Below are 26,093 nucleotides of genomic sequence, written 5' to 3' on the forward strand. Positions count from 1 at the left end.
TTCCCCCACTCCCTTTCCCCCCCTGTCTGGACCTGGAGTCTGGTGGGGGTCCCAGGGCAGAGAATGCAGCAGAGGCCCCTGGGGTCTCCCCCGCTATCTCCACTCTGTAAGGGTCCTGGGATAGTGTGTGTCCTGCCCTGGTAGTCTGGAGGGGTCCCAGTGTAGGAGACCCCTAGGTGCATGCCCTACTGTTTGTAGTGTGGGTATAGTGCAGGGGGGTCCCAGTGCAGAGACCGGTGCAGAGTGCGCAGCAAAGTCTCCCCTAACGTGTGTCCTACTTTCGAAGGGGGTCCCCTTGCAGAGGGTGCAGCGTTGCAGAGGGCGCAGGGAAGATCCTGGCAGCATGCTTCAGCGTTTGTAGCTGATGGTGGCCATTTTGCCTTAGTCTGGCTGGTCTTCAGTTGGCGGCCATGTTTGTATAGCCCAATGATGTCACGGGGCTGTTTTCCCTTAGGCCCGGAGACGTTGGAGATAACCGAAAGCCTTGTGGGGATGCCGAAGCTCCTTTTCTTTCTCCTCAGTTTCCTTTTCCTGTGCCCGGGACATATGAACATGGATTGCGTCCATGATGATGCTGGGTTCGAATTCTCAGCGCTCCTCCGGTCGGTAGGGTGAGTCCTTGGGGATACCCTTTTGAGGAGTCACTTTTAAAAAGTGGACTAGTTCACTAGTGGTGGACTCTAGTGTTTTCAGGTTGAATAAAGCAATCATGATCCCAGTAGAGGAATCCCCATCCTTTAAGGACCTGGCTGACAGGAAAGCGGAGGCTGTGGAATGCAGCATGTTTACTATGGCTGATTCGGCATTGTGGCTAGACTTTGCCTAAGCCCTGGTATCTCAGACACTAACTGAATGGGCCAAGCTTTTGCGCCTGGACCTGGGGGAGTGAGCAGGTCCCCGCTGCTTATGTTGATTTAGCGGACCAGTTGGTCTATGGGCTGCAGTTTATTTGTGATGCAGCTTTGGATACAGCTCCTGTGCTGTCCAAACTTTCTGTTTCAGCTGTGGTGATTAGGCGTGTGCTGTGGCTTAAGAATTGGTCCGCAGACAAAGCCTCCAAAAAAGCTCTAATTGATCTGCCCTTTCAAGGCAATCGCCTATTTGGGGCTACCCTGGGTGACATCATTAAGGGTATCACGGGGGGGGGGAAGAGTACCTTCCTGCCATAAATTATAAAGAGGAAGGAGCCTCGTCACAGACAGGGGCTCTCCTTCTCAGCCCATAGAAAATTAATTTGTGCTTTTGAGACTAAGAATAAGGGAAATAGATCTTTTAAATCTTCCCCGGGATGTTCCAAGAAACCTTGGTCTGGTAACCCTAGAGCTAGCTTCTCCAGACCTGCAGACAAGACCCCATTCAGCATGAAGGTCTGCCCTCACCCATTATTGGGGTGGGAGGACATCTTCGCTGGTTTCCGGCCCATGGACTTCTTTTGTGAGCATCAAGGAGATACGCAAAATGTTTCTTTTGGGGCAACCCAGAAAGGGGGTTCTTTTCAGGTTTTTTAGGTCCTGAGTCTCCTTGTTAAGATTTAATTCTTGCAAAGGTTCAGGTAATGTCCGAAATGCCTAATGTCTCCCCTATCCCTGTCCAGGGAATTGAATTACCGAGGTCTGATTTTAATTCTGAGCAGGTTGGTTCTTCCTGTGGACAAATTTCAGGAACCACAGGCTGTGATTCACCGGCTGCTGTCACACTGATAGTTCTCTCCCTCTTTTTGCATACAGGTTCTGAGTCTGGTGGTATCCACCTTCAAGACAATCCTACATGCAGTTCCTTTAGCAGGTTTGGCTCCACAGGAGGATACCAAAGTCTGTGGCGAGATCACGGCTTATCTCAGAAGTTATCTCAGAAGGTGACATTCTTTGTGGCTATTACCTCCACCGGCAGGGTATCGGAATTGGTGGCATTATCCTGTCGTAGTCCCTATTTGGTGGTCCATAGGAATAAAGTGGTTCTTCGTCCCTGTCCATCATTCCTGCCCAAAGCCGTCTCTGACTTCCATTTGAATGAGGACATTGTGTTGCCTTCCTTGTATCCAAAGCCGGCTTATCCTAAGGAATTTGTTTTGCATACCTTGCTCAGGGAATGGGGTATATTACCTTCCTGAAATAGACATATGGCAATTAATTATTACATTTGCAATTCTGTTCGTAAGCACATATATGTGAGCATAAATCTGATATTAATATACATTTTCAAGAATGACAGTTGCTGTCTATACTTACAGCAAACAGAGATGTAGAAACATACAATCAAAAAAAGACATATGCATTCTGGAAGAGCAACTGCGTGATGAGACTCGAAGGGAGCGAGTGGATGTCCTCCCAAGACCACTGCTGCATACACAAGAATCCCACAAGAGGGGCTAGAAAGGGCCCCCTAACAACACCAACCAGCATTTATCAAGATCTATGATTAAAAAAGCAAGGGGGAATGTAGTAATCGGTATTAAATCCATGAAAAAATAGGAGAGATTTTTTTTATATATACAACAGGAAGTTAACACTAATAAACTAGGTATTGAAGGAGTATATGGAATTGCTACATTCATAATCTACAAGGGTAATGGTATAATCCATGTATTGTATCATAATCTACAAGGGTAATGGTATAATCCATGTATTGTATAAGTAAAGCTAAGTATAGCTTCCATTCACTTTCTAGGGTATGTATAAATTTGTGGATGAACTTTGTGGTTCATTACGTAAAACCATTTGGATATTTATGTAAACAAATATAAATATACTTATACTCAAATTTTTGATGTGGAATGGATATGGATGCATGGAAAAGAAAAGGATCCGGAAACCGCAGCACTTCTTCAACCTTTATTGTATGTTCCATAAAATCATCACAGACAGTGTTGGGTACAGCTGAAAGTTAACGTGTTTGTCACTACAACTAGCGCTTCCTCATGGATATGGATACACATTGTTAATTTTTGCAAGATTATTTGCCATTAGCGTTTGTTTTATTTAATATGACACAGGTGTACTGATATATTTTTCCTTTTTTGCAAATATTTTAGGGATGGAGGCCACTTTACTATATTACGTGGCAGATCTAAACTTTGTTTTACTGATAATTTAGTATCAAGCGCGGTTTTTGTGTGTCTTTAGTCTAGTATAATGTTCTAATTAATTATAGTTTATTGTTAAGATTTGCTCTCTTGTGTACTTACTGTAGCTCCTCACACATTTCTTTTTCCGTTTCACACTTACATATGTGCATAGTTAATGCTCAGGGGTATAATACTTTGAGCTTTTTGATCTTTCTCTGTCCATCTATAAGTGGATTTGGTCTTGGCCCTTGCATACACTACCATGTACCTTTCTTAGCAGTATCATTATTTTTCATTTCCAGGACTGTTAATTCTGGTTTGTTGAATTCGCAAATCAAAATTTTGACGAAGCACTGTTGGTTGCCATCGTATATTCTTTCTGACACTTTTTCTTTTTAAGAGACTGTATTGCTGTAATTTTGAGCTGCATCTATACCTGCAGCAGTGTTTGGCTGTAGCTGGGCCTATAACCTGTTTGGAAGCTGCTGCAAATGTGACTCTTGCCAGTCAGATGGTGCTGAACACATGACTGTTTTATTCTTCTATTATTGGAAAATAACAGGAAAACAGAGACAGGATATTAGATCAAGTTCCTTGATAGAGAACAACAGCTTTGAGTGGTTGTTGCACCTATATCTGCATAAACAGCATACTAACAAGATGTAGGTGCAAGACACCTCTTAAAGCAGAGTTCCACCCAAAAGTGGAACGTCCACTCATCCGCTTTCTCTCCCGCCCCCCCTTTTGGTGCCACATTTGGCACCTTTTGGGGGGAGGGGGAACGGGTACCTATTTTTGACAGGTATCCTTCCCCACTTCCGGGAGACAGCGCCGCGGTGCCATCCCTCGGAAGTTCAGCCCCCCTCCTCCTCCTCCCCCCCACCACCAGGCTAATTAGAAAGCGCAGCCAAAAGTCTTCACTGCCAGTTTCTCTTATAACGAATGACAGCGGCAGTACCGGCAGCCGATCCGAAAATCGGCTGCGTGCTAACATCGTAGGCTCCCTGGACAGGTAAGTGTCTATATATACAGTATTTGTAGCTGCAGACTTTTCTTTTTTTTTCCCCAGCTGAAACACAGCTTTAAGCATCCTAACTGGTCTCAATGTACTTTGGAAATAAGACATAGAACAATTAAACAATTTGACATAAAAATAAATCATGGAATTGTTTTCATTAAGAAAATGTCATCTAAATTTTTGACTCATCAAAGTAGCCCATTCTTGCAGATATAACAGCCGAAAACACTCGTGGCATTCTTTCTGCAGCGGAAATTAAAAATGTTGTGAATGTTCTTCCCAACTATGTTGCAGAAGTTCCAACAAATATGTTGCACTTGTAGGTTGCTTTGCTTTCACCCCTTTGTCCAGTTCATCCCAAACCACCTCACTGTGGTTTAAGCCTGGAGACTGTCTTGTTCTTTTATACTAGGGTAGATCTAGCCTGAAGGTATGTTTTGTGTCATTAACTTGCTGTAGGACGAACCCCCCACCATCTAGGCTTATTCCGGAAGATATTGCATGGCGCTGCAAAATGCTGTGGTAGTAGTTTGACATCCACTCTGTGCAAGTTGCAGACTCCGGATCCAGCAAAATAGCTCCAAGCCATCGTGCTTCCTCTATGTTTGACAGTTGTTGTCACATCCCGAGGAACCATCCTTTCATCTACTTGACAGTGTACAAATTCCTGCGCGATGAGGGGAAGATCTCAAATTTTGATTCATCGGTCCATAAGACCTTCTTCCAGTCTTCAGTAGTCCACTGGGGGTTCTTCATGGCCCAGAAAAGTCTATACTATTATTTGTCATCCTAGCAATGGCTTTTTTTTACAGCCACTCAACCTGTAGAACCTGTAGCTCGAAGTCTTCTCTTCACAGGTGAAACTGAAATTTGCTTACTTTCGATCGTGTTAGGCTGTACTCTGTTGTCCTGTGAGCTACCTTTCATGTTGACTCTCAGAAACCTGTGTTCTGATTCTGTTATGGCTTTGGGCCTGCCAGATCTCCTCCTGTCAGTTTCCTCTAGTTTCCAAGTACCTTTTGATGGTGTACAAAACAGTACTCACTGACAGTCTGGCTTTTTTTTGCAATTACTCTAAAGGAAAGACCTACTCTTTTAAGGGATATAATGTTCTGTCCTTCCTTTAATTGCCCTTTTCTTGCCATTTTGAGCGTAATATACTACTTCTTGCAGTACAATACTGCCCAAATATTGATTAAGAGGGTGTAGTAGCACAGTCTGTTTCAACACTGCTTTTATATAGACAGAAAGATTGTAATTAATCAACAAAAGTTTGGACACCTGTAGAAATTAACGCTTAATTTACTTCCATTGCTGCAGAACAGCAGGTCGTTGCAGACATTTACAGGATGACTGGTGGAGATGGGAATGGAGTCCACACAAAGTTGTCTTTAAAAATGGAGCTTAGTATTGAGTTCTGACAGTCAGGCTGTGGATTGTTCCCAGAACTGCTTCGGCCTCCTGTGCTAGCATTAGGTAACAGTATCAATGTATTCTTCCTGTAGTGATGCTGTCTGTGTGAAGGTGACATGGCATAGAGATCAACCGTTTTGGGTTTTTACCGTGGATTCATCCAGTATTTTGAGAAATAATATTTGCCACATTCATTGGATATTTTTTGTGCTGTATGTAATCTTCAGATCTGGAGGTCCCCTGTGGGACAATAAAAAACATTGCTCAATAATAAATAGTGCTGATGACTGGTACCACCATCCAACCATTAGGTGCCTGCTCATGCTTCCAGCACCTAAAACATCAGTTGCCAGGCCTAATGACTGTCATAAAGGGTGCATGGAGCCTTTCTAGCAACATGCAAATATGGAATTTCAGAAAACTGGTTTTAGCATGGGTCCTATGTGGGTAAGGGCAAGCATGTAGATCAAGGTGGCAAAGTAGCGCTAACACAATACAACCAAGCTCCAACATTATTTTAATTTCCTATTGAGAATATAAAGTAACTTTAAAGCAAGTTCTAGTGTAGTTCATCAGATATTAGTTGCCTGGATGTGTCTAGCCCATAGGTATACTTTGTACTTACCGATCCAACCATTATTGACTAGAACAGGGGTATCAAGTCTATAGGTACACTGCTGTTTTCAAATCAAATTACTCATTGAGTTGTTGCCATATTTCTGATAAATGTGTGCAGTAGTTTGCATTAGGCTTTATCAATGCTTCTAATCATGTTTACCGTGTTAAATTCCTACAAAAGACTCCTGTATGGCAAGTTCACTCAGAGGCTAATGTCTTGTAATGATAAACTTTTCTTTCATTGCTGTTACAAAAATCTACAGTCTAACAAACTTTTGTCCCAAAATCGACCTTTTTTCTTGGCAGGGTAATTATATACCTTAGCTTCAAAATAATCTCCATGTGGTTCTGATTTTCTTTCTCATGCTTTTATTGAACAGATTTTACTTGTAAGTCACATAAAACTGTAATCTGCACATTTTTTCCAGGAAGAAACTGTTGATCAGGGAATAAATGCTTACATGTTGCAGTCAATTACATTAAAGATTTTACAATTGTGAGCCATGATTTAAGATGAACTATAAGTTCATCTCGTCGTAACACAACAAATTGTGTATAAATAAATTATGTATACAAATTAATTTCTGATCAACTCACATAAAAGTTATTATTTTAACTGGTATACACAGACCTTATCCAGTGCCTGTTGATCACGTTTTCACTGAATTACAACACTAGAAAGCTCGTAATCGGCTAAACAGTTCTAACACGTCGGGATTTTTTAATGTATACCTTTACTCTGATATTATCTGCTGCAATCATTTTCCTCCATTTATTGTCTATAGCCTAATTATTAATGTATTAATGGTGGAAATGTGTGAGTATCCAGCTCTCAAAGGACGCCATCACCAATTTTAAGGGGTCAGTGGAGATTTGCTGCTTTGGTCGATACATTCACTCTAAGGCATACCCTATGCATATATTCTCGTGATGCATCAGTAGATGTGGGGGAGATTTACTAAATGTAGTGCACACAGAATCTGAGTCAGCTGTGCATAGTAATTAGCTTCTACGTTTCATTGTCAAAGTCTGAAGTGGCTGTAACCCTAAAAAATAAAATGCTCTTGTTGCTTCAAAACATGATAAATAGCACAGTGCTTTTGTAGTGTCATTTGTCCCAACACATGTTTTAAAATACCTGGTTGATCCTGCCTGTTCCTGTGTTTCCCAATATGTACTGACCACACTAATCATGGTTGCTGATTCATGATAGCGTGGTCAGATTATGTTCTTCCATCATCTTGCTCTCTCCTCAGTGTCTCTGCATCTCCCCCTCCCCCCTCCCACTCCCTCCTGTAATTTCTATAGTTGGTGTTGTGAGCCAATCCCCTCCCCTCTTACCTCTATTCCCCTGTGGCTATAAAGTAATATATATAAATTACTTGTATGCCCTCTTCTTTAGGAAGATATAAAGTACAGTGTGTCTGCTTTTTTTAAATTATAAAGCTAAATACCTTCTTGGGCAACACTGCGGTGCTGTCACGTGTCCTCCCTCTGCTAGCTTTCATACGTCAGAGAGGAATCTCGGCCCCTCCCACTGCACTCTCTTAGATCGGGAAGGAGAGCGGAGGGAGGACACGTGACAGCACAGTAGTGCTGCGTAAGAAGGTATTTTGCATTACAATTAAAAAAAAAAACCCACAAACTGTAATTTATACAGTATCTTCCTAAAACAGAGGGGATACAAGTAATTTATGAATGTGACTTTACAACCACTTTCTTTGAACAAGCTGAAGTTAGAAGCTGATTAGTTACTATGCACAGCTGCATTGGATTCTGTGTGCATAAGTTTTAATAAATCTCTCCCATAGTTGGGGTTTCCAAATTCTTCCTAAATAAGAATAAACCTAATGAAAATTTTCAGGCATTCAGATAAGGATGACCTATCAATGAAAATCCTTCAGGCATTTTGTGGTACACACCTTTAATTTGTAACATTAGTTATGGAAATGTATTGATTATGACAGGTTAACCTTAGGGACCCATGTAGGATCATCTCATTTCTCCTTAAAGGTACAAGACAACATGATATGCGCAATAACAAAATAAATCCTAGTCCAAAGTTATACTTTTAAATTTGGCATATTATTCCTTGCAAAATGTACAGTACACTTGTCAAGCGTCTGATGATGCATTGATGACCAGCACGTTGCAAATGTCTGTGAAATTAAGTTTCTGCCATCTAATATCTTATCAGCTATTCAGATATCTTTTAATTTTGACAGATTCGCTACATTGGAAACTAAAATATGCCAGCAGCATGATTTATCAGCAGATCTCTAGGCAACATAATCCACTTTAATTAATACATTAGGGAATCATTGCTGAAAACTGCTAACCTGTGCCAGTAGTTTGCTATAAAGGAAAATGTGTGCGGCATATGCACCTAACCTGTGATACAACAGAGCACCTTGCTCAGATGTCCTCACTTTTTACAGCAGCTATGTAGATCTTGCATCTCAAAACAACATTGTGCTGATCTACACCTTCAGTTTATGTTCATAAAGACAATCTTTCTGTTAAAGGTGAAGTCACAATTACATATTTGCTTTTTTTTATCCTTCCCCCCCATCCCAAGAACGTACACCTTTGACTTTATGTTCAATACTGTTATAACCTGCTTCCTATGTATTTATCAGATTTTCCTATGTAATTAAATATTAAGGGAATAAAGAAGCAAAATTGAAAATGCACCACCAAATGATGGCTGTTTTGTTGTTAAGTATTAATATTCTATGGAAATGTATTTTCTATAGCCAGTAAAATCTTCATAAAGGATTTATGTTGGTTAGTTGGAATACAACGTATCTTGCTGGGTTTTAGAAATTTTCCCAGACAGGAAGAATCCATTAAGCCCCGTACACACGTACCGATTGTCGGCCGTAAATATTCGGCCGACGACCGATCGGCCGATTGTAGGCTTGTTAGTATGATGCTTCCGACAGCCGACAGCGCATTTTCGGCCAAACAGAATCTGTTGTGCAGGCATTAAAATTTTTGTTGGCCAACACCAGAACGGCCGATTGTTTGCCAGTCAGTACAGATTACAGTACAGGCCGACAGACAGCAGATTAGCAAGGCTGGGCATGCTCAGAAAAGAAAAAAGACAAGGAAAGTTAACCATCACATGGCATCACTTCTGCAGTCGGCTGTTGTTGGCCGACAAAATTCGTGTGCAGTCTTTTGCAGTTTTCAACAGACATGACAGCGCTGGACAAAAGACGGCCGATCGTTCGGCCGACGATCGGTACGTGTGTACGGGGCTTTAGTCCTACAGGAGTCCAGTTATACCTTCTTTTTGTTTAGCGGTAAGCTGGCTATTTCTAAAGCAGCCACAAATCGACCAAGCCCACTTCTCTCAAAGCTCTCTTAGGGTATGAACACACCACATGCGGTGGAACTGCATTGGAGTGTCTATTCAACAGCAGTCCCACAACATGGACAAGGCAAAATACCTTGTCTCCTATGTGCCCAGTTCACACCACTGCATTGCGGGTGCGGGCACAGTGTATGCAGTACTTTTTTTTTCACCGCAGCATAGTGCAACGCAATCCACTGCCTCGCAATGCGTGGCTAGCAATTGAACTCTGAGATGTCTGTGTGACATTTCAATAAAGTTCTTTTATAAAAAATAGAAGGAAACGGATGTGCTGACCTCAGCCTATCGTGACTGCTCTGATTTTGGCCCCAGCATACCGCATACCAGTCGCTGCATTGCAGCACCTGGTGTGATTGAGCAATTAGCGTAAGATCACAGGAAAAAGAATAGAATTTAAAGCCCAACAGAAGTCTTTTTATCTCTTTAAAGCCACGTACCCCCACTTAACAAAAATCACAGATTTTTTACTGGGAAATGTCCTCAAATACCTAAAATTACTTCTGTTATGTTTTCTGTTAATGAATATGCTGCTTTTTGTCTTCACACTCCAGTGCTCTATGCTTAGTAACAGCCACGTCCATCAAGTTTCTTCACCTAAACTTTTATTGCTGGGGAAAGGGGGTGTCAGACCAGATCTATTACTGAGTAATGATTACTGAGATCACTGGGTCTAACTCTGGTGTCTACTTAAGTGCACAGTCATGTAAAAACTTCCTGTAAATTGCTATAACAGGAGCACAAGTGAAGGTAGACTATGCCAATAGAGGTTGTTAGTACAATATCCATCTAAATACATATCTTTCTTTGATGGGCTTTAAACTTTGCTCTGACATCAAATGTCTATTTATTCTGCATTGGAGCAGAGCAGGCTGAAGCGTCTGTACCTGCTGAGCATCATAATAGTATTCACTCCTGTCTTTAGAGGCAGAGTCAGATCTCAGAAAAAGGCAAATCAGAGAAGATAAAACTCGCATGGTGCACCCAGGCATTACAAATGCCCAAGGTGGCCTCTTGCAAGGAATGGAGGTCTGCATGGGCACTGACCACACACACACAATCTACCCCCCCCTCCAAAACAGACATCTTAAGCACCACCTTTATATCCCCCTCCCCCCACTAACACACACACACACATAACATTTAAAAACAGCATGTTCTTAGAGTGACAAAAATGTTAAGTCTTGCTTCTCTTTATCCTTGTTAAATACACCAAAACAGTGACACATCATGGAACTCGAACAATAAATATAACCAATGCAAAATTCAGATATTGATATTTCCTAGTTAGCATGCAGGCCTCAAATGATTTAAGCCCTTATTATGTGTGATGGACTGCCTGGCACCCAGCCTGGGTTCTTCTGCCAAAATACAGCCTGCTCCGATCTGAAACCAGGAACTATAGCTTAATATTGCTCTAAAGAACTAGACAACACTAGCTTAGGTGCAAACTGGAACTGCCTTCACTGTAAGTTTTACACAAAATATACACCACACAAAATCAGGTTAAAGCTTGATCACATTATCCTAAACAATGCAAAGTGTAAACAGTAAACTCATCGGTACATCTAAGGAACAGCTAACAGTGATCCAATTAACATTAAGCTAATCAACAGCTAGCCACCCAAACAGTCTGGGGCCTAAGTACATAGGCTTTCATTTGTGTAATCTGTCCACTAGAAAAGTTATTGTAAGACAAAACTCATACAATGTCCCTGAATTTTCTCTACTTCTCCGGAACCTTTCACTGATGCTAAGCACTGTCCCTCACAGATGGGTGACCTGTCCCTACTCTAGCCACTCAAAAAATGCATGTCAAATCCAGTAGCCAGGGTCTTAAATACACTCTGCCTGATCCAAGATGGCCTCCAAAGTCACATGGGGTGTTAGCATGCAATCGGATAGTTCCTCCCGACCTCCTCCTACACCTGCATTGCTGCTGTGGATGAGTGCCACCTGCAGTGGAGAAAATAGATTGCCTACACGTCACTTTCACATTGTGTCATATTGAATGCACTACTTTTACATTGTGTCGCAATGTCTTCAAGAAAGTGCTTTTGGTAGCTCTGGATCACATTTGCACAATGTTCAGGAGGCATTTTTGACCCTTCCTCTTAACAAAACAGCTTCGGCTCGGACACATTTGTAGGATGTTTGGTGTGAATGGCTCTATTGAGGTCATTCCACAGCATCTCTATGGGGTTAAGGTTTGGGCTCTGACTGGGCAGCTTAAAATGTGCATTTTCTTTTTCTGAAACCAGTCTGTGGTGGATTTACTTTGACGCTTAGGGTCATTGTCCTGTAGGATATTTTGAGAATATTTATTGGACCTCTCATATGCCACATCATTATATTGCCAAATTTTAAAATCTAGTTTACTGGACTTTACTGGCACAAAAAGAAACGAACAATATTCAGTATGTAATACCATTTGTTTTTTTTCTTAGATGTTGTACGGTGTTCTCTCTTTTTGTGCAAGTAAAGTCCAGTAAAATATATCTTACATTTTGGCTGTAGGATATTTTGATAAATTTGGAAATTAATTTTTCTCTTGATGATGGCAAGTGGTCCAGGCCCTGCGGCACTGAAGCAAGCCAGAATCATGATGTTCCCTCCACCATATTTCTGTGCCCTATTTTGCGCCGTACATAGTGCTGAGTATTCTTCCTGAACTATTCAACTTTTGTTTCATCAGTCCACAAAACATTTTTCCAGTAGCGTTTCTCCAACACGCTCTTTCGCAAACTTCAGACATGAAGCAGTTTTTTTTTTTAGTAGTAGTAATGGCTTCTTCCATGGTATTCTGCCATGGACAACCCCGTCTGTTCAAAGACATACGTATGGTAAACTCATGAACAAGGGTGTTTGTCACCTCCAGTGATGTCCGCAAGCCTTTAGCTTTTACTTGTGGGTTCTTATTTACCTCATTGAGGATTCTACATTGTGTCTTGGGAGTCATCTTGGTTGGATACCCACTTCTAGGAAGAGTAGCCACAGTCTTAAACTGCCTCCATTTATAGGCAATTTGTCTGTCAAATGATGGATGCCTAAACACTTTGAAATTGCTTTGTATCCCTTTTCAGCCTTATGCAGATCCATTACTCTTGATCATATATCTTCAGAGAGCTTCTTTTTGTGAGGCATGGTTCACGTCAGCTGATGTTTCTTTTGAACAGCAGTCCTAAAAGGTTTGAGTTTCTTTTATCAATCAAAGTAGCTCTAAACTATACCTCAAAACTAATTTCATTAAGTAGACTCCAGGAGTACAAACTACTAACTCCAATTAGCTTTCCTTCTGGTAATTAGTCTATAGAGTCACCTACTTTTTTCTCCAACTCTATGAATGTTTAACGGGTGTGTTCAATAAAGACACAGGAAATTAGAATTGTGTGTTTGTTGTAAGCTTAGGCACATTGTGCTTGTCAATTGATGTGCCTTAGATGAGGATCAGAGCACCTTTTATGGCAAATTACTGCAGAATACTAGTTCATTCCAAGGGGTTCACACACCTTTTACTTGCCACTGTATTTAGCAATCACAGACAACTAGCGGTGTAAAAGTGCAGGGTTCAAGGGGTTAAAGCAGGTGGTGAACAAGCGGTACAGCGCCTCCTCACCACCTGTCAAATGCTCCCTAAAAAGCAATCTGAATGTGGATCATACTTCAGGGACCAAAGCAAGTGTGAATGAGCCCTTACTAAGAAAAAGCATAGAAGGTGGTCAGACCATGCTTACAGCAAAGTCATGACTAGCCACCAGAAATATCTCCCTTTTCCGTTTCACTAGCTCCTACCCCTAATCGAATATATTGTGAGGAATATCATATATCAGAAAAACTGACAAGGGTTTCTGAGGGGAGATTATGGGATTATGAGTAGAATAACAGAGGACAGACAAAGTACACAATAATATTGTCTGAAGACAAGTTACTGTCACCATAGAAACAAGGAAAAGTCCTAAAAGAGGGAAAATTTATTATTTTTCAAATATAAAAAAATATATAAGAGCAAATGTAAAAAGTGGTTATGCTTTTAGATTTTTAAAATTACACATTTTCAAACTTTTTCTTCATAAACGCATACTGTATATTATAATATAATATCTGTGCCCAATTTGTTGCTATGTGAGAGATCTACTAAAGACAAGCAGGAACCCAATGACACCTAGATATACTGAAAAGCTTGAATGTTAAAAGATATTACTGTATATATATATATGTTAAGCATTAAAGCTAAACAGACAGACCTAAAAAAGCAAAAACAAATACATTTGTGTGCACAGTAAAAAAAAAAATAACTAATTGTATATTGAAACAAAACTAGCTTTTATGTGAATAACAAAGAAAAATGACAGCAGAAAAAGACAAAGTAGTCCATCGAGTCTGCCCTTTTTTTTTTTCTTTATTTGTTTTTTTTTTTAGTGCCAGATTTGTCCGCCGCAATGTCGCAGTCCTGCTAAAAATCGCTGATCGCCGCCATTACTAGTAAAAACAAAACATAAATAAAAAGTCCATAAATGTATCCCATGTTTTGTAGACGCTATAACTTTTGTGCAAACCAATCAATATACACCTATTAGAATTTTTTTTTACCACATAAATGTAGCAGAATACACATTGGCCCAAATTGATGAAAAAATTTGATTTTTTACATTTTTTGTATTGGGTATGTTTTATAGCCGAAAGTAAAAAATATTGTTTTTTTTTTTTTCAAAATTGTAGTTATTTTTTGGTTTATATTGCAAAAAATAAAAACCACACAGGTGATCAAATACCACCAAAAGAAAGCTCTATTTGTGGAAAAAAAAGACATCGTTTTTTTGGGTACAGCATCACGCGACCGCACAACTGCCAATAAAAGCAACGTATCCTAGAAAATGGCCTGGTCAGGAAGGGGGTAAAACCTTCTGGAGCTGAAGTGGTTAACTTAATCTTGTTTTGTACCAGATGCAGTTTGGTAAGAGAAGGCTGAGGAATTATTAACTGCTTTTATTCCTAGACAGAAGGAAAACATGATGGTTGTTATAGTGAGAATAGAATTCTGGCTCTGCCTATTCAGATTCATAATGACGAAATAACACTGATTTAAATGCACCTATTGAACCAAGCCAACTTCATATTAGTTACGGCCTGGTACATGCATGCAAACCCCCCCCCCCCCCCCACTGTCAAACTGTGGCTTGCATTTCTACACCCTATGCTGGTGACTGCATTTGTAGGTATAAAAAGCACACTACCAATCTTTGCTATGTTAAACTTCCCTAAAAGCCAATATTAGCCATTAATCTTAAATCAATGTGGGATGTGAGTTAAAGACGCATGTTACATACATAACTGCAAAACATTGTTGAAAATGTCTTCTTGTTTTTGAATTGAAAATATATTATCTCTAAATCACAAAGAATTGATACAAAGGTTAAAAAGCGTAGGTTACGCTTATTTCAAATTGTGCCAAAAACTAAATTTTGTATTTTTGTTGGAGCAGGATGAAGACATGCTAGCTGGGGATTCAGAGTCTTCTAAAGAGACGGAGCATTCAATCACTACACTGGAGCAATTATGTTCCCAAGACAGTATCCTTTAAATATGAACCTGCAAAGACATCACATAAGTTTGGTCTTATGCATCACAGGGTTTCTTTTTTCATCACACTTAGTACTATTGTGTCTAAAATCAGAAAGTCAGGGCTAGGTTACAGGTAACGTGCATGGACATTCTAATTTATAGGGCTGTACTGTTTGTAGATACTTGGTGATTCAGTGGGTTCTTGCTAAAAGTCTTTAGCAATGGACTGTGCTAGGGAAGAAATAGGGGTAGGGGCTCTCAACTTTGAAGATGCAGGTCATAAACCACTACTTCCAATGAGTAATCACAAATGCTTATTCTGTAGATGTACAGCTAGCAGCAAGGAAGGTAACAGGTGCATGCTATGGATATTGCGGAAGGTTGAGATTGTCAGATTCAGGTAAGTATGCATCTAGGATGGGATAGGCTAGGCAGGCAGGAAGGGTAAGTGTACTTTGTATAAAAGTAGACTGAACCTTTAGCCATGGGCATGATAAAAACCACATGATATTAACATACACTTCCTGATATGTCCTTTTTGATTCAATGTTCTTAATCCTTTGTCCAATCAGCATTCATTCTGTTTTAGCCTTGCAATAGGTGCTTACCACTATTCTTTTGTTTATCGGACTAGCATCCTTTCCTCTACATCCAATTGGCAGTGAAGCTCGACCCAATCATCTCTCCCTGGACTACTGTTAGAGATGTTATTTTTTATTGGCCATGCTTTTTACAGGCAATGTAACAACAATAATTTCCAAGATTGGCAATCCAGGGCTGAATAACAATGCAACGCCCCATGTTTTTTTTATTATTATTGTGACAGTAATTTGTTGCGGCCTTTTTTTAAAAAAGGTGCTTCAAAAGAGTACCAGGAACTGTAGTTCTAGAGTGGCATTGAACCTCATTAATCCTGCATACAGTGGCCAGTACATTGACAGACCAGGATTCTGAGTTTTGAAATGAGATATTTATAGATGTTATCTTTTTTTAATGGAGGCATGGACTAGTGTAATGGATGGAAGACATCTATATATGTTCTTGTTGCATTTGCCAGAGTTAAGCTATAACGATTGAAGAGTTTAGAATTTGTTTAAGTTTTTATTTCAGTGTTTTTCATTTGTGTAACAGAAAATGCAGGCTAAGCTGTCAACATTATTTATGTAAACTCAGATTTAAAGTAGAGTATTCAGCCTTAGGGAACTTAGAACACTTGGCTTTATCCTTTTTGTCATATAACATCTGCAGCTAGAGTTAACTGACAGCAACTTAACACCTGCTGCATGATCTCCATCAACAAAACTGTTCCCATGTATAGCTGACGGGGGGCTGCTAATCTGTTAGCCCAGGGGGGAGCCGTGATAATATCATTATACTTAGATAGAAATCCTACTGATAAGAATCTCTAATCTTGCAAATAATCTTTTTACGAATATCAGACAGATAACACTTGACCCTAACAGGTAGTTTTAAAGTGCAGCAGCATGTGTATAATGATGGGGGGATTGTGGCTGAGAACTACAGCATTTATAAATTCCATCCACCTGTATGTCAGTGATGGTTCTCATTTTTCAAGGTCAAGGTATAACTAATAGTAATTAGTCACATTCAACTGGAATCATTCTGTAATGTTGACACTTAAAGACATTGGTAGCTTCTTCAAACCACTTCTTCCAGTTGAATTCATTTCCAGTGAGTGTCAGCAAGATACCCCAGAAGAGTGTGGCTCTGAAATGTTGCACCTGTGTTATAAGACTGCCCTCCTATGTTGGGCCATTCGTTTGTTTAGAGGTTGCTTTATCTCCCCATTGAACATGTCTTTGCCTACCATCTCAGCAAATGAATAACCCAACATGAGAAGGCAAATTCTGAAGATCAAGACCTGGCAGTCTTCTTACATCTTAAGGAAAAAGGAACCTTTAATAGAGAGAATAACTGGTTCACATGATGTTTGAAAGAGGCTACCCACCTCAAATTGGAACAACCATCCCTGAACATTGTAATGACATTTTAAAATATCTACCCCAGCAATTTAACAACAGTTTACACATTTACCCATGTAAATTGAAGAATTGACACCTATGTAAACATACTCATACTAAGGCAGGCCATATATTTAACACTTTTATTTTCTTTTGTTCAAACAAACACTATAATGTGTATACCTTCTACTAGCCATCTCACTTTATGCACATAATTCTAATAATGTTAACAATTAGCTAAAGATAAGATTAATTTGCATGACTGAGACCTAATATAACTGATGACTGCTCATGTCCACCCCATGCCTGTTTGTGGACAAAATGCTTCTGTTGGCAACAAATGGACACATTTGGCAGTGGTAGGCTTCTGTTTTGTACAGTCTTGAGCATTTAGTGTTATGGCTAGCAATAGTACAGTAAATAGCAAGCTGGTTTTACATAATTAAAGGTGACATTTTATACATCAGTACCCACACTTGTATTGTATAACCTGCAGTGTGTTCTAAAAGAAACAAATACATACACACTCGCAATAGGGAAGGGAATCTTGCCAAACAGTATGTGCATTCCATTTACAGTTTCAGGTGTATTACCAAAGGTTTAAAGGGTTAAAGTCAAGTTTAAAAAACAATACCAATCCTAGGACATGTCAAATTTTTAAAAAATGCAGCTTTTACTGCAATATTCACCTTCAATCCATAGCTGCCCCCTCAGTAATTCAACTAGATGTTGGCAGTTTTCTGAGTTGAATGATGGGCAGCTTTAATTAGAAGTCATATTAGTTTCATATAGTAAGATAAAGTGTTGTAGTTATGAAAGTTTGCCCATGCTTGGAAAATCAAATCCTTAATGATGACAGAAAGAGAAGAAGCCTTGGATCTGGCTAGGAAGCTGCTCAATAACAGTGGACTGCCAGACAAGAATATTCATCAGCTGAAGGTTCTTGACTTAGTCATGGATTCTTGCATCAATCTTGGCATGTGGGAGGAAGCCTTGAAGTATGGTTTACGCACATTGAAGCCTTACAGGTAAGTGAATTCAATTATCTGATTAACAGTACACAGAATGTCATCTAGCATTTCTGGAAGGAGAAATCAGCAATAGCAGCCAACATATTTTCACAGCACAATACTTTTTTAAATGTTGTTGAAATGTCTTAAGATATTTTTCCTTTGCTAACTATATTCAGATAAGATATATATTAGCTGAAACTCTTTTCAGAATTATTCCTCATTCAAAACAGTGATTTGTAACAAATTTAACAATGATGCACTTAGGTTAATGTTAAGCAGGCTGTGTAAATAAAAGTATGCAGTGCAACCAGGATGTGGATAAGGCTACAAGCACTCTGGGCGTAGGATCTTGTACTTTAAATCCAGGAATTTTGGTGTGTTAAGGATGCATAGGTACAACATCTAATCCCACTGCCAGGAGCCTGCCAAGGAATCAGCTTTAATAGTAGGGTTTCAATGACTCAGTCCACTGGCCTCTTTATTTAAAGGAAAAAGTTATTTAACAAGACAGTTGCCCTTACAGGGGTTCTCTTGTGTGTCATCAAAATATTTTCAGCCTCATGCCTTTTTTTGGTCCTGTCAGACCCACAGACACAGGTGTACCATTGTCCCCATAGGGCTTGCTGTATGATGACTTCTTGGACCCCCTCTGATTACCAACATACAGTCACTTAGGGTATAGTTCACACATTCATTCTTACTCCCAATGGCCCGTTGGTCAATAAACAGTCCAGGGGTGTTGTTTTTTAGTATTTATTGTGGAACTTGAATGGGAAAAGGGAATAGTGGGGTACTCCAGCTGGAACTATATACCTTTGATTAGGACAACTCTCACTTGGCCTCACCAGGTTGCTTGTGGAAGTAGTCTCACTGCTTAAACCATACTGCCATATGTATGGAAAGGGTTAAGTCTCCTTGCTCTTTCTCCAGCAATAGACTTGATGATCAACGTTATCTTCGGGACACTCACTAGCATCGCCTTTACTGACACCTGTCCACTGACTCCTCTAGCTGCAGGGGTGACCCCCTCAGGTCAGGCCCCTTGACACAAATCTGTACTCACTCTACTGCAGAATCAGATCCTTCCAGTGTCTGCCCTTCTAGTCAGCTTTATGGGACCTACGGGTTCAGTTCCTCTCTAGCTCTTTAGGCCCTGGGATGGACCACCTGGGGCTGCATGGCACCTCTACAGAGGAGGAGGCAGCTGCCCCCTCCCTCCCTCTGGGACTCTGCTCTCCAGCTGAAAGACCCCGAGCACCTGTTCTCCTGGCATTTTCTTATAGTATCCCAGCATTCACTGAGGCATTCTCCTCTACCAAATCACCAGGGATGTACCAAGAGCCTTTGCACTCATTTGTCAGGTTTCCTCCCACTGTTCAATATGCCTCCCTATTGGCCCACTGTTAAACACTCTTCAGACAGACTGAGTTGCACCTGAGCACAATGAATAGACCTCACTAGCAGATCCTGCTTTCTGGTAGGCATAGAACAATATAGATTTACATGTTCCTCTGGTAAGCAGAAAGGATTCTAAACTATACTCTCTCTCTAGCGCCTACCTTGGAGGGTGCTACACAGGTATATACAGTATACTTGCAGCACCATTGCCAATTTAGGACCTGAGAATGAGACCTTCTATTTATATTTCATCGTCCTATGGATTTGAGGTGCTGATCCCGTTGAGGTTGGAAAGCATGTTCATGTAAACTGGTGAAGTTAGTTTGCAGAAATATTGGTACAAACGCCACCTACTGTACTGATTGGTGCATATAATCAGCATAGCAGTAACAGACATAGGCAATTTGTATGTGTGAGGTAGCGTGGGAGAGGAAAGACGCTCACTCACAGCAGTATTTAATGATGTCATAACCTAGAAATACATCCAGTGAATTATTCACAATGGCCTATTGGGAAATTTGGCCATGTGCAGCTGTTATTGGTTGCCATTTTTTATTTCATTTTATTTAATTTCATATTTTACTTACATAACTTTGTCATATTATGCAGAACCTTGCAGAGTACATGAAACCATTTATATCTGCCACTGCTTCAGAGGAGCATACAACCTAGGTTAAGTTTGGTCAAAAGTCAATGAATTGTGGGGGAAGGGCCTGAAAAACACCCATGAAAACATGGGCAGAAAATAAGCATTCCATAAAGACAGTACCCCAGTAGGAATTACACTCAAAACCTCAGAAAGGCAAAAGTACTAAGCAAATAATCATAATGCTGCTGTGATTACTATACTAAGATTAAAATTTCAAAAGATTAAATTTCTTATCAAAACACTTCTATCATAAAGCCATTAAAGTGAGCTGATTTGTAATAAACTGGATGAATTTATTTTGCATCATGAAGAGCAGCTGAGGAAAGATTCCATTAAAAAATATGCATGTGTTGATGCATTTCATTAAGAGTTATGCCCAGTTTCTAATATATCTAATTTCTCTGCATTTCCTTGATTTAATTATCATGTTTACCCAGGCTGGCTTGTGGGGCTACTCCTTAACCTCTGATGGTGCGGTGGTTTATTTACTTAGAAGGTCAGCCTCTCGAGGGTATATCTATATATATATATATATATATATATATATATACATATATATATAGTGAAAAGTGTCAGTCAATTCAATGCACCTCATCTCAGTACACTGTTGGACACAGGAGGTCCCTCCTCTTACTTCCTCCTGGAAAGTCACAGCACCATGTTACGGTTAGTGTCTGGCCCATCTTACATTTTCTTTGCAATGCTCATCTTCATTCCCCATCCCCCTGCACACAAGTTCTGTATAGTGCCAGTGGAGACAAAACACATGCCACTGCTTTTTGCCTAAATCTTTATTCTGACTGAAGAAAAAGGTATTAGAAAGAAATTAAATCCTGATCTGCACATGCTTTACCATGATAAACCTACTTTCCAACATCTTTCCTTCATTAATCTCACTAGTTGGTGAGCACTTTGTGATGCAGCATATCACAACTTACCCTCTAATTATCTTCTTCCCTCTTTTCAAATACCTTTAGAGGAAACATGTTCCTCCAAGGAAGTTTTTTATTTAGTCACATGGTAAGGCCAGGTCTCTCATCTCCAGAGAACAGGTTCTCTCTCTTTGACTGCTTCAGCGATTCCCCTACTTTGTCCAGCAACCAATGTACATTCTCCATAATGAAGATAGATCTCTTCCATATTTTTAACAGGACATTAATTACACTCTATGGTGGAGAGAAATGGCAACAAAATATTGTAAGAACCTCTGTCAAAAATGGGGGGAAAAAAATGTTCATGTACGACTTTCTTCCTCATGATTGTGTGGCTTGCACTATGATAGACAGTGCATAACTACCAGTTATCATCACTTTAAGATGATTTTAGAAGCTATTTTACTTGTAGACCTAGGGGGTTCAATGCTTCAGAAGATCTCAAGAGAAGCAACAAAATTCCAAATGGTAAGTGGGGGCAGTAGAACACAGCAAAGCTAAGAATTGTGAAACAATGAAAATATAGGTAACTATGTTTAACAGAAAGAATCAAATAGAACATACTGTGCAGACATGTTAAAATTTGTAGTTTGCCCAAAGTAATAGGTTTACTTTTCAGAGTGGAGCTATTCCTCAGCTCCACTCACTTTTACTATCCTGTATTACCATGAGCTGGTTTTAGGGCAACATGTGGTACTTCCCCTGCTAGCCAATTCTCTAAAGCTGTATTTTAGGGTAGAGGAACTTTTCATATCACTGTAAAAGATTTGGTTAGCTTAGCAAGTTAAAGCATACAATACGCAGGGTTTTCAGCAGTTTGTTATCAGATTGTTGCATTAGTCAGGCACGGGGAAGGAAAATACACATTTCTCATGGTTATTCCTATGTAATGAACCTTCTATGTTGCCTAGTATGGGAAAAAATCAGGTTCACTTTCAAGGTATACAATATTATAAAGGATCTTTAAACTCGATGGCAATAAAGCACATTTTTCCAGTCTGTAAAAAACTGTAGGAAAGAAAAGCATAGGATATACTCATAGTGACTAGTTGGCCATTAGCTGCAGATTATAAATGCAATCAAGTAGCTGGTTGACACAAAGACTTGTATAACTTGTTCAGAAAAAAAGGGGGGTTTGGTGCAAACCAAAAACCGCGCAAGTGGTTCAACCGTGTATATATATATAAATATGTAAATATATTATCAATAAATACAAATTATATGTGAATATAAATATTAATAATTAATAAATATTAATTATTTACAGGAATTGCTTCCTTGTAGTGAGCGGCAACAAAAAAAGCAAGGTGCTGAACAATTGTTTAAAAGAATGGGTAGTGTCGCGCTCAAACATAAAGTGCTTGTGCAGATATTTAAACCTTAATTCAAAAATTAAAAATACATGATAGGTGACAATCTAAAAAATCAATCAATCTGTGCTCAATATTGTAAAGTGCAAACAGTCCATATGCAGCATCAAACAGTCCACATCTCTTTGGTGTCACACAAATTAGCAGAGACTTGATGTTAGTGCAGATTAACCTTCACCTCCACACTTCACCCAGTGATCTAGTAAGGTACTCCTTACCGGAAATATATGACCCCTTAATTAAGGGGTCATATATTTCCGGTAAGGAGTACCTTACTAGATCACTGGGTGAAGTGTGGAGGTGAAGGTTAATCTGCACTAACATCAAGTCTCTGCTAATTTGTGTGACACCAAAGAGATGTGGACTGTTTGATGCTGCATATGGACTGTTTGCACTTTACAATATTGAGCACAGATTGATTGATTTTTTAGATTGTCACCTATCATGTATTTTTAATTTTTGAATTAAGGTTTAAATATCTGCACAAGCACTTTATGTTTGAGCGCGACACTACCCATTCTTTTAAACAATTGTATAACTTGTTAGTTATATAAATCAATCAATATAAAAATAAAATTGATTGATGTTTGTGAAAAAGGACACATAAAGTCCAATGTGTGAAAGAAAGGTACTCCTCTTCTGTGTTCAAAGACTTTTAAATATGTGATCAACCTTTATCAGCAATAAGGAAAACCTACTCAAGCTGCAGTAGCCAGCAAGGTTACGCTTCTGGGGATGACTGCTGTGCCTCTCTTTTTTTTTTATCCTAATGTCATATGTATGTGGAGTGATACCTGAGTGATAACCAGTGAAAACCACCAGCCAGTGGAGGATACGGAAGGATTGTCATAAGGTGATACAGGGCCAGGTGCCTGTGTGACTTCTCTTTAATTAGGGGGTCACACTACAGCTGGTAAGTGTATATTTTCCCCATTTGGTGGTGGCATTACAACTTGAATGTTTTCCTTATTGGTGATGGAGGTTGATCACATGTTTAAAAGTCTTTGAACACAGAAGAGGAGTACCATTCTTTCACACATTGGACTTTATATGTTTTTGTTCTCAAAAGAATCAATTTTAGTTTTATTTTGGTTGATTTATATAATTTTATATCACATTTAAGCACTACTCTTTTTAATGTAATTGTATGGTGAATGTGTATAGTATCTCACGGTAAAGTTGCTGCTTTTATTTAATTTGGTTATTGCACAGATTGTATTGGTAGCGCAGTTTCTTTTTGTATTAGATGTTGGATAATGCCTGAACAAAGATGGCTCCTTCCTTCTGAAGAAAAAAAATAGGACGAAGGTATTCTCAGGGGAAGTTCTGTGATCTCTATAAAAATGAATAAATACCTGCAAGGTATTGTTATTATTTAGAATACTAAATATAAAATAATATAACTAAGTCCACTTTAATCTTACAATGCTACCATGGTTATCCTGAACACATTTCAATATATACCTAAATTCAGCTATTTTTAGTGTTTTATTTTGACAGACTTCAGAGGCAGTAGATGTATTGATAGGAATTATAAATGTAGCAAAAGGCACATGAATATGTAAAGGAGAAGATGAAAGTGGATCTGCACTGTTTGTATTCCAAACTACTTTTAAGCAAAGTCGATGCAAGGTCATTGCAGCAGCCCTTGGTGGCTAAGCATTACTAATACAAACATGAAGGGTTTAGCAAGAGCTGGATAAATAATAGTGAAACTTTTGTTTAAAATTAAATATGTGATGACTGAAGTAACACAAAAAAAAAAGATCTCAGACAAAAGCTATAAAACAACACTAATTATTATTAGTGTCTGTATTTCTTTGCTCTTTATAAATGAATGTCTGCTGTTTGATGGAGAACAGCCCAAAGCATCCTAGCGTGCCAGCTTTATGCCACAAAGACTTTGTTCTTAAAACATAAGTGATTGCATACAGCGGGTAGCTAGGTAAATACATAAAGGCAAACATCAACGCCTCATCTAATTTATTCTCCTGATGTGACCTCAAACTCCCTACATGTTCTAATACTGATAAATCTATCATGATACTGAAGTTTGATCAACTATAGGTAACCACAAATAAAATCAGTGGGGATGTAGTTTATGACACAAGCATCTTTATTATCCAGCCAGGCTTAAACTGATCAACATCAAGCTGATCACCACACCATTCCCACAACTGGGATGAGTCATGCCAGTTTAGCAATTTGCACTGCTGAAGCACAGTACTGCCCCAAAAATTATTAAATCTCTACTTTCTTAAAGCATGACTTAACCAAAGAACAAACATGTAATATATAGCAGTTTACCAGTCCACATACTGTATGTGGTGCATTTGTTTTCTTTTTGCATGCTAAGTACAGTTTCAGCAAGTACAAAAAGTCTTTGTCGATCTTGCCAGAAATGCATTGCCCTTCTTCCTTCCTGTGATCTGTATTGAAGATAAAAAATATCTTTCTTATGTAAACCACTAATCAGTCACCATTTAATGTAGATGAACATAATATTACATATCAGTAATCCAGCCTGGGTGGGAACCATAGTTACCTCCATAGATACAAGTAAATTAAGCCTCCCAGGGTGTTCTTTGCAGGACTACTAAGTGAAAATAATGTTCAAGAAATTGAAAAGTAAATGACTGAAGCCCCACATAAAAGAACTGGTAAGCGTCAATATATTACATTGTTATTTATGGTACGTGTAGATACGTCTAGGCAGGTGCAGTCTAATTTCTCCACTATAGGTGACGCTCGTCTGCAGTGAAACTGCAGTCAGAGAGGAAGTCAGGAGGAAACTGGTTCATTTATGATTTCCTGGGTAAATGGGGAGGCTATTCAATTGGATGCTGCCACCCCATGTGACTTTATTTAAGGCCCTGGCTCCCAGGCTTGGTGCTCATTTTGGTGCTCATATAAGTTTGTAAAAAAAAAAAAAAAAAGATGTAATATATGGTTCTCCACAGATAGAGGGGAGAATATTGAACAGGTAACCTTACTACTGACATGTGGGCTCAAAGAATGGGCCCAGCGTCTGAAAAGGGAAATGGAGACAAATGTCTATCCCAGGGTTGAGGCGGGAAGAGGCAGCCCAGGTCCAGCTAACAGGGGAAGCAGCCATTGGGCGAACGAGGACATCAGATGCAGTTCATAAAGTGTATAAACACATGTAGACCAAACAATTCTAAAAGAGAAGCGTGTATTAGGGTACATAGCGTAAAAAAAATATATATTTTAGTAGGTCTCAAAAAATGTGTTCAGTGGGTCCAAGAGAGTTATCAAGGTGAAAAGATAATTTGTAAAATAAGCACCCGTGTAACCAAAAATAACAAATGAGGTGGAAAGAAAAAAGAAAGCAAAAAGACTCAAACTATTGACCAAGTGCCAGGAGAGAGAAGGGGATTTTAAAGGTGTTCAATCCTTCTATCAGAATAATTGACCAGTGAAATTGCATTCTTAAAAAATACATCTTTATTAAAAAGTCTTTGAAAAAGATTTGTGTGGTTGAAAAAATTCCACAAGCCATATTCAGTATTGCAATCCCTAGATAAGAGGCCCTTCCCCTATATACATATGTACACCATCATGGTAAGGAATATGATATCACGTATTTCAGGAAAAAGAGGGGAAGGATGCCTCGTCCTGACGTGTTTCGCTCTGAAGGCTTCCTCAGAGATTCAAGGGGTGCAGTTGAGTATGGTTGC

At 39.4% G+C, this 26,093-nt stretch overlaps 1 protein-coding gene across 1 annotated transcript in view; it reads left to right on the forward strand.

Annotated features, from left to right (window-relative positions):
* Window positions 1-26,093, forward strand: part of SMYD3 (SET and MYND domain containing 3) — a 915,592-nt gene that overhangs the window by 720,010 nt on the left and 169,489 nt on the right. The window contains exons 10-11 of the mRNA XM_082249576.1: window positions 14,972-15,059; window positions 17,893-18,061. Of these exons, the coding sequence (XP_082105702.1) occupies window positions 14,972-15,059; window positions 17,893-18,061 (257 nt within the window). The remainder of the gene's footprint in view (window positions 1-14,971; window positions 15,060-17,892; window positions 18,062-26,093) is intronic.

The sequence above is a fragment of the Pelophylax lessonae genome (assembly GCF_965119305.1).
Source record: "Pelophylax lessonae genome assembly, chromosome: 3".
Classification (NCBI taxonomy): Eukaryota; Metazoa; Chordata; class Amphibia; order Anura; family Ranidae; genus Pelophylax; species Pelophylax lessonae.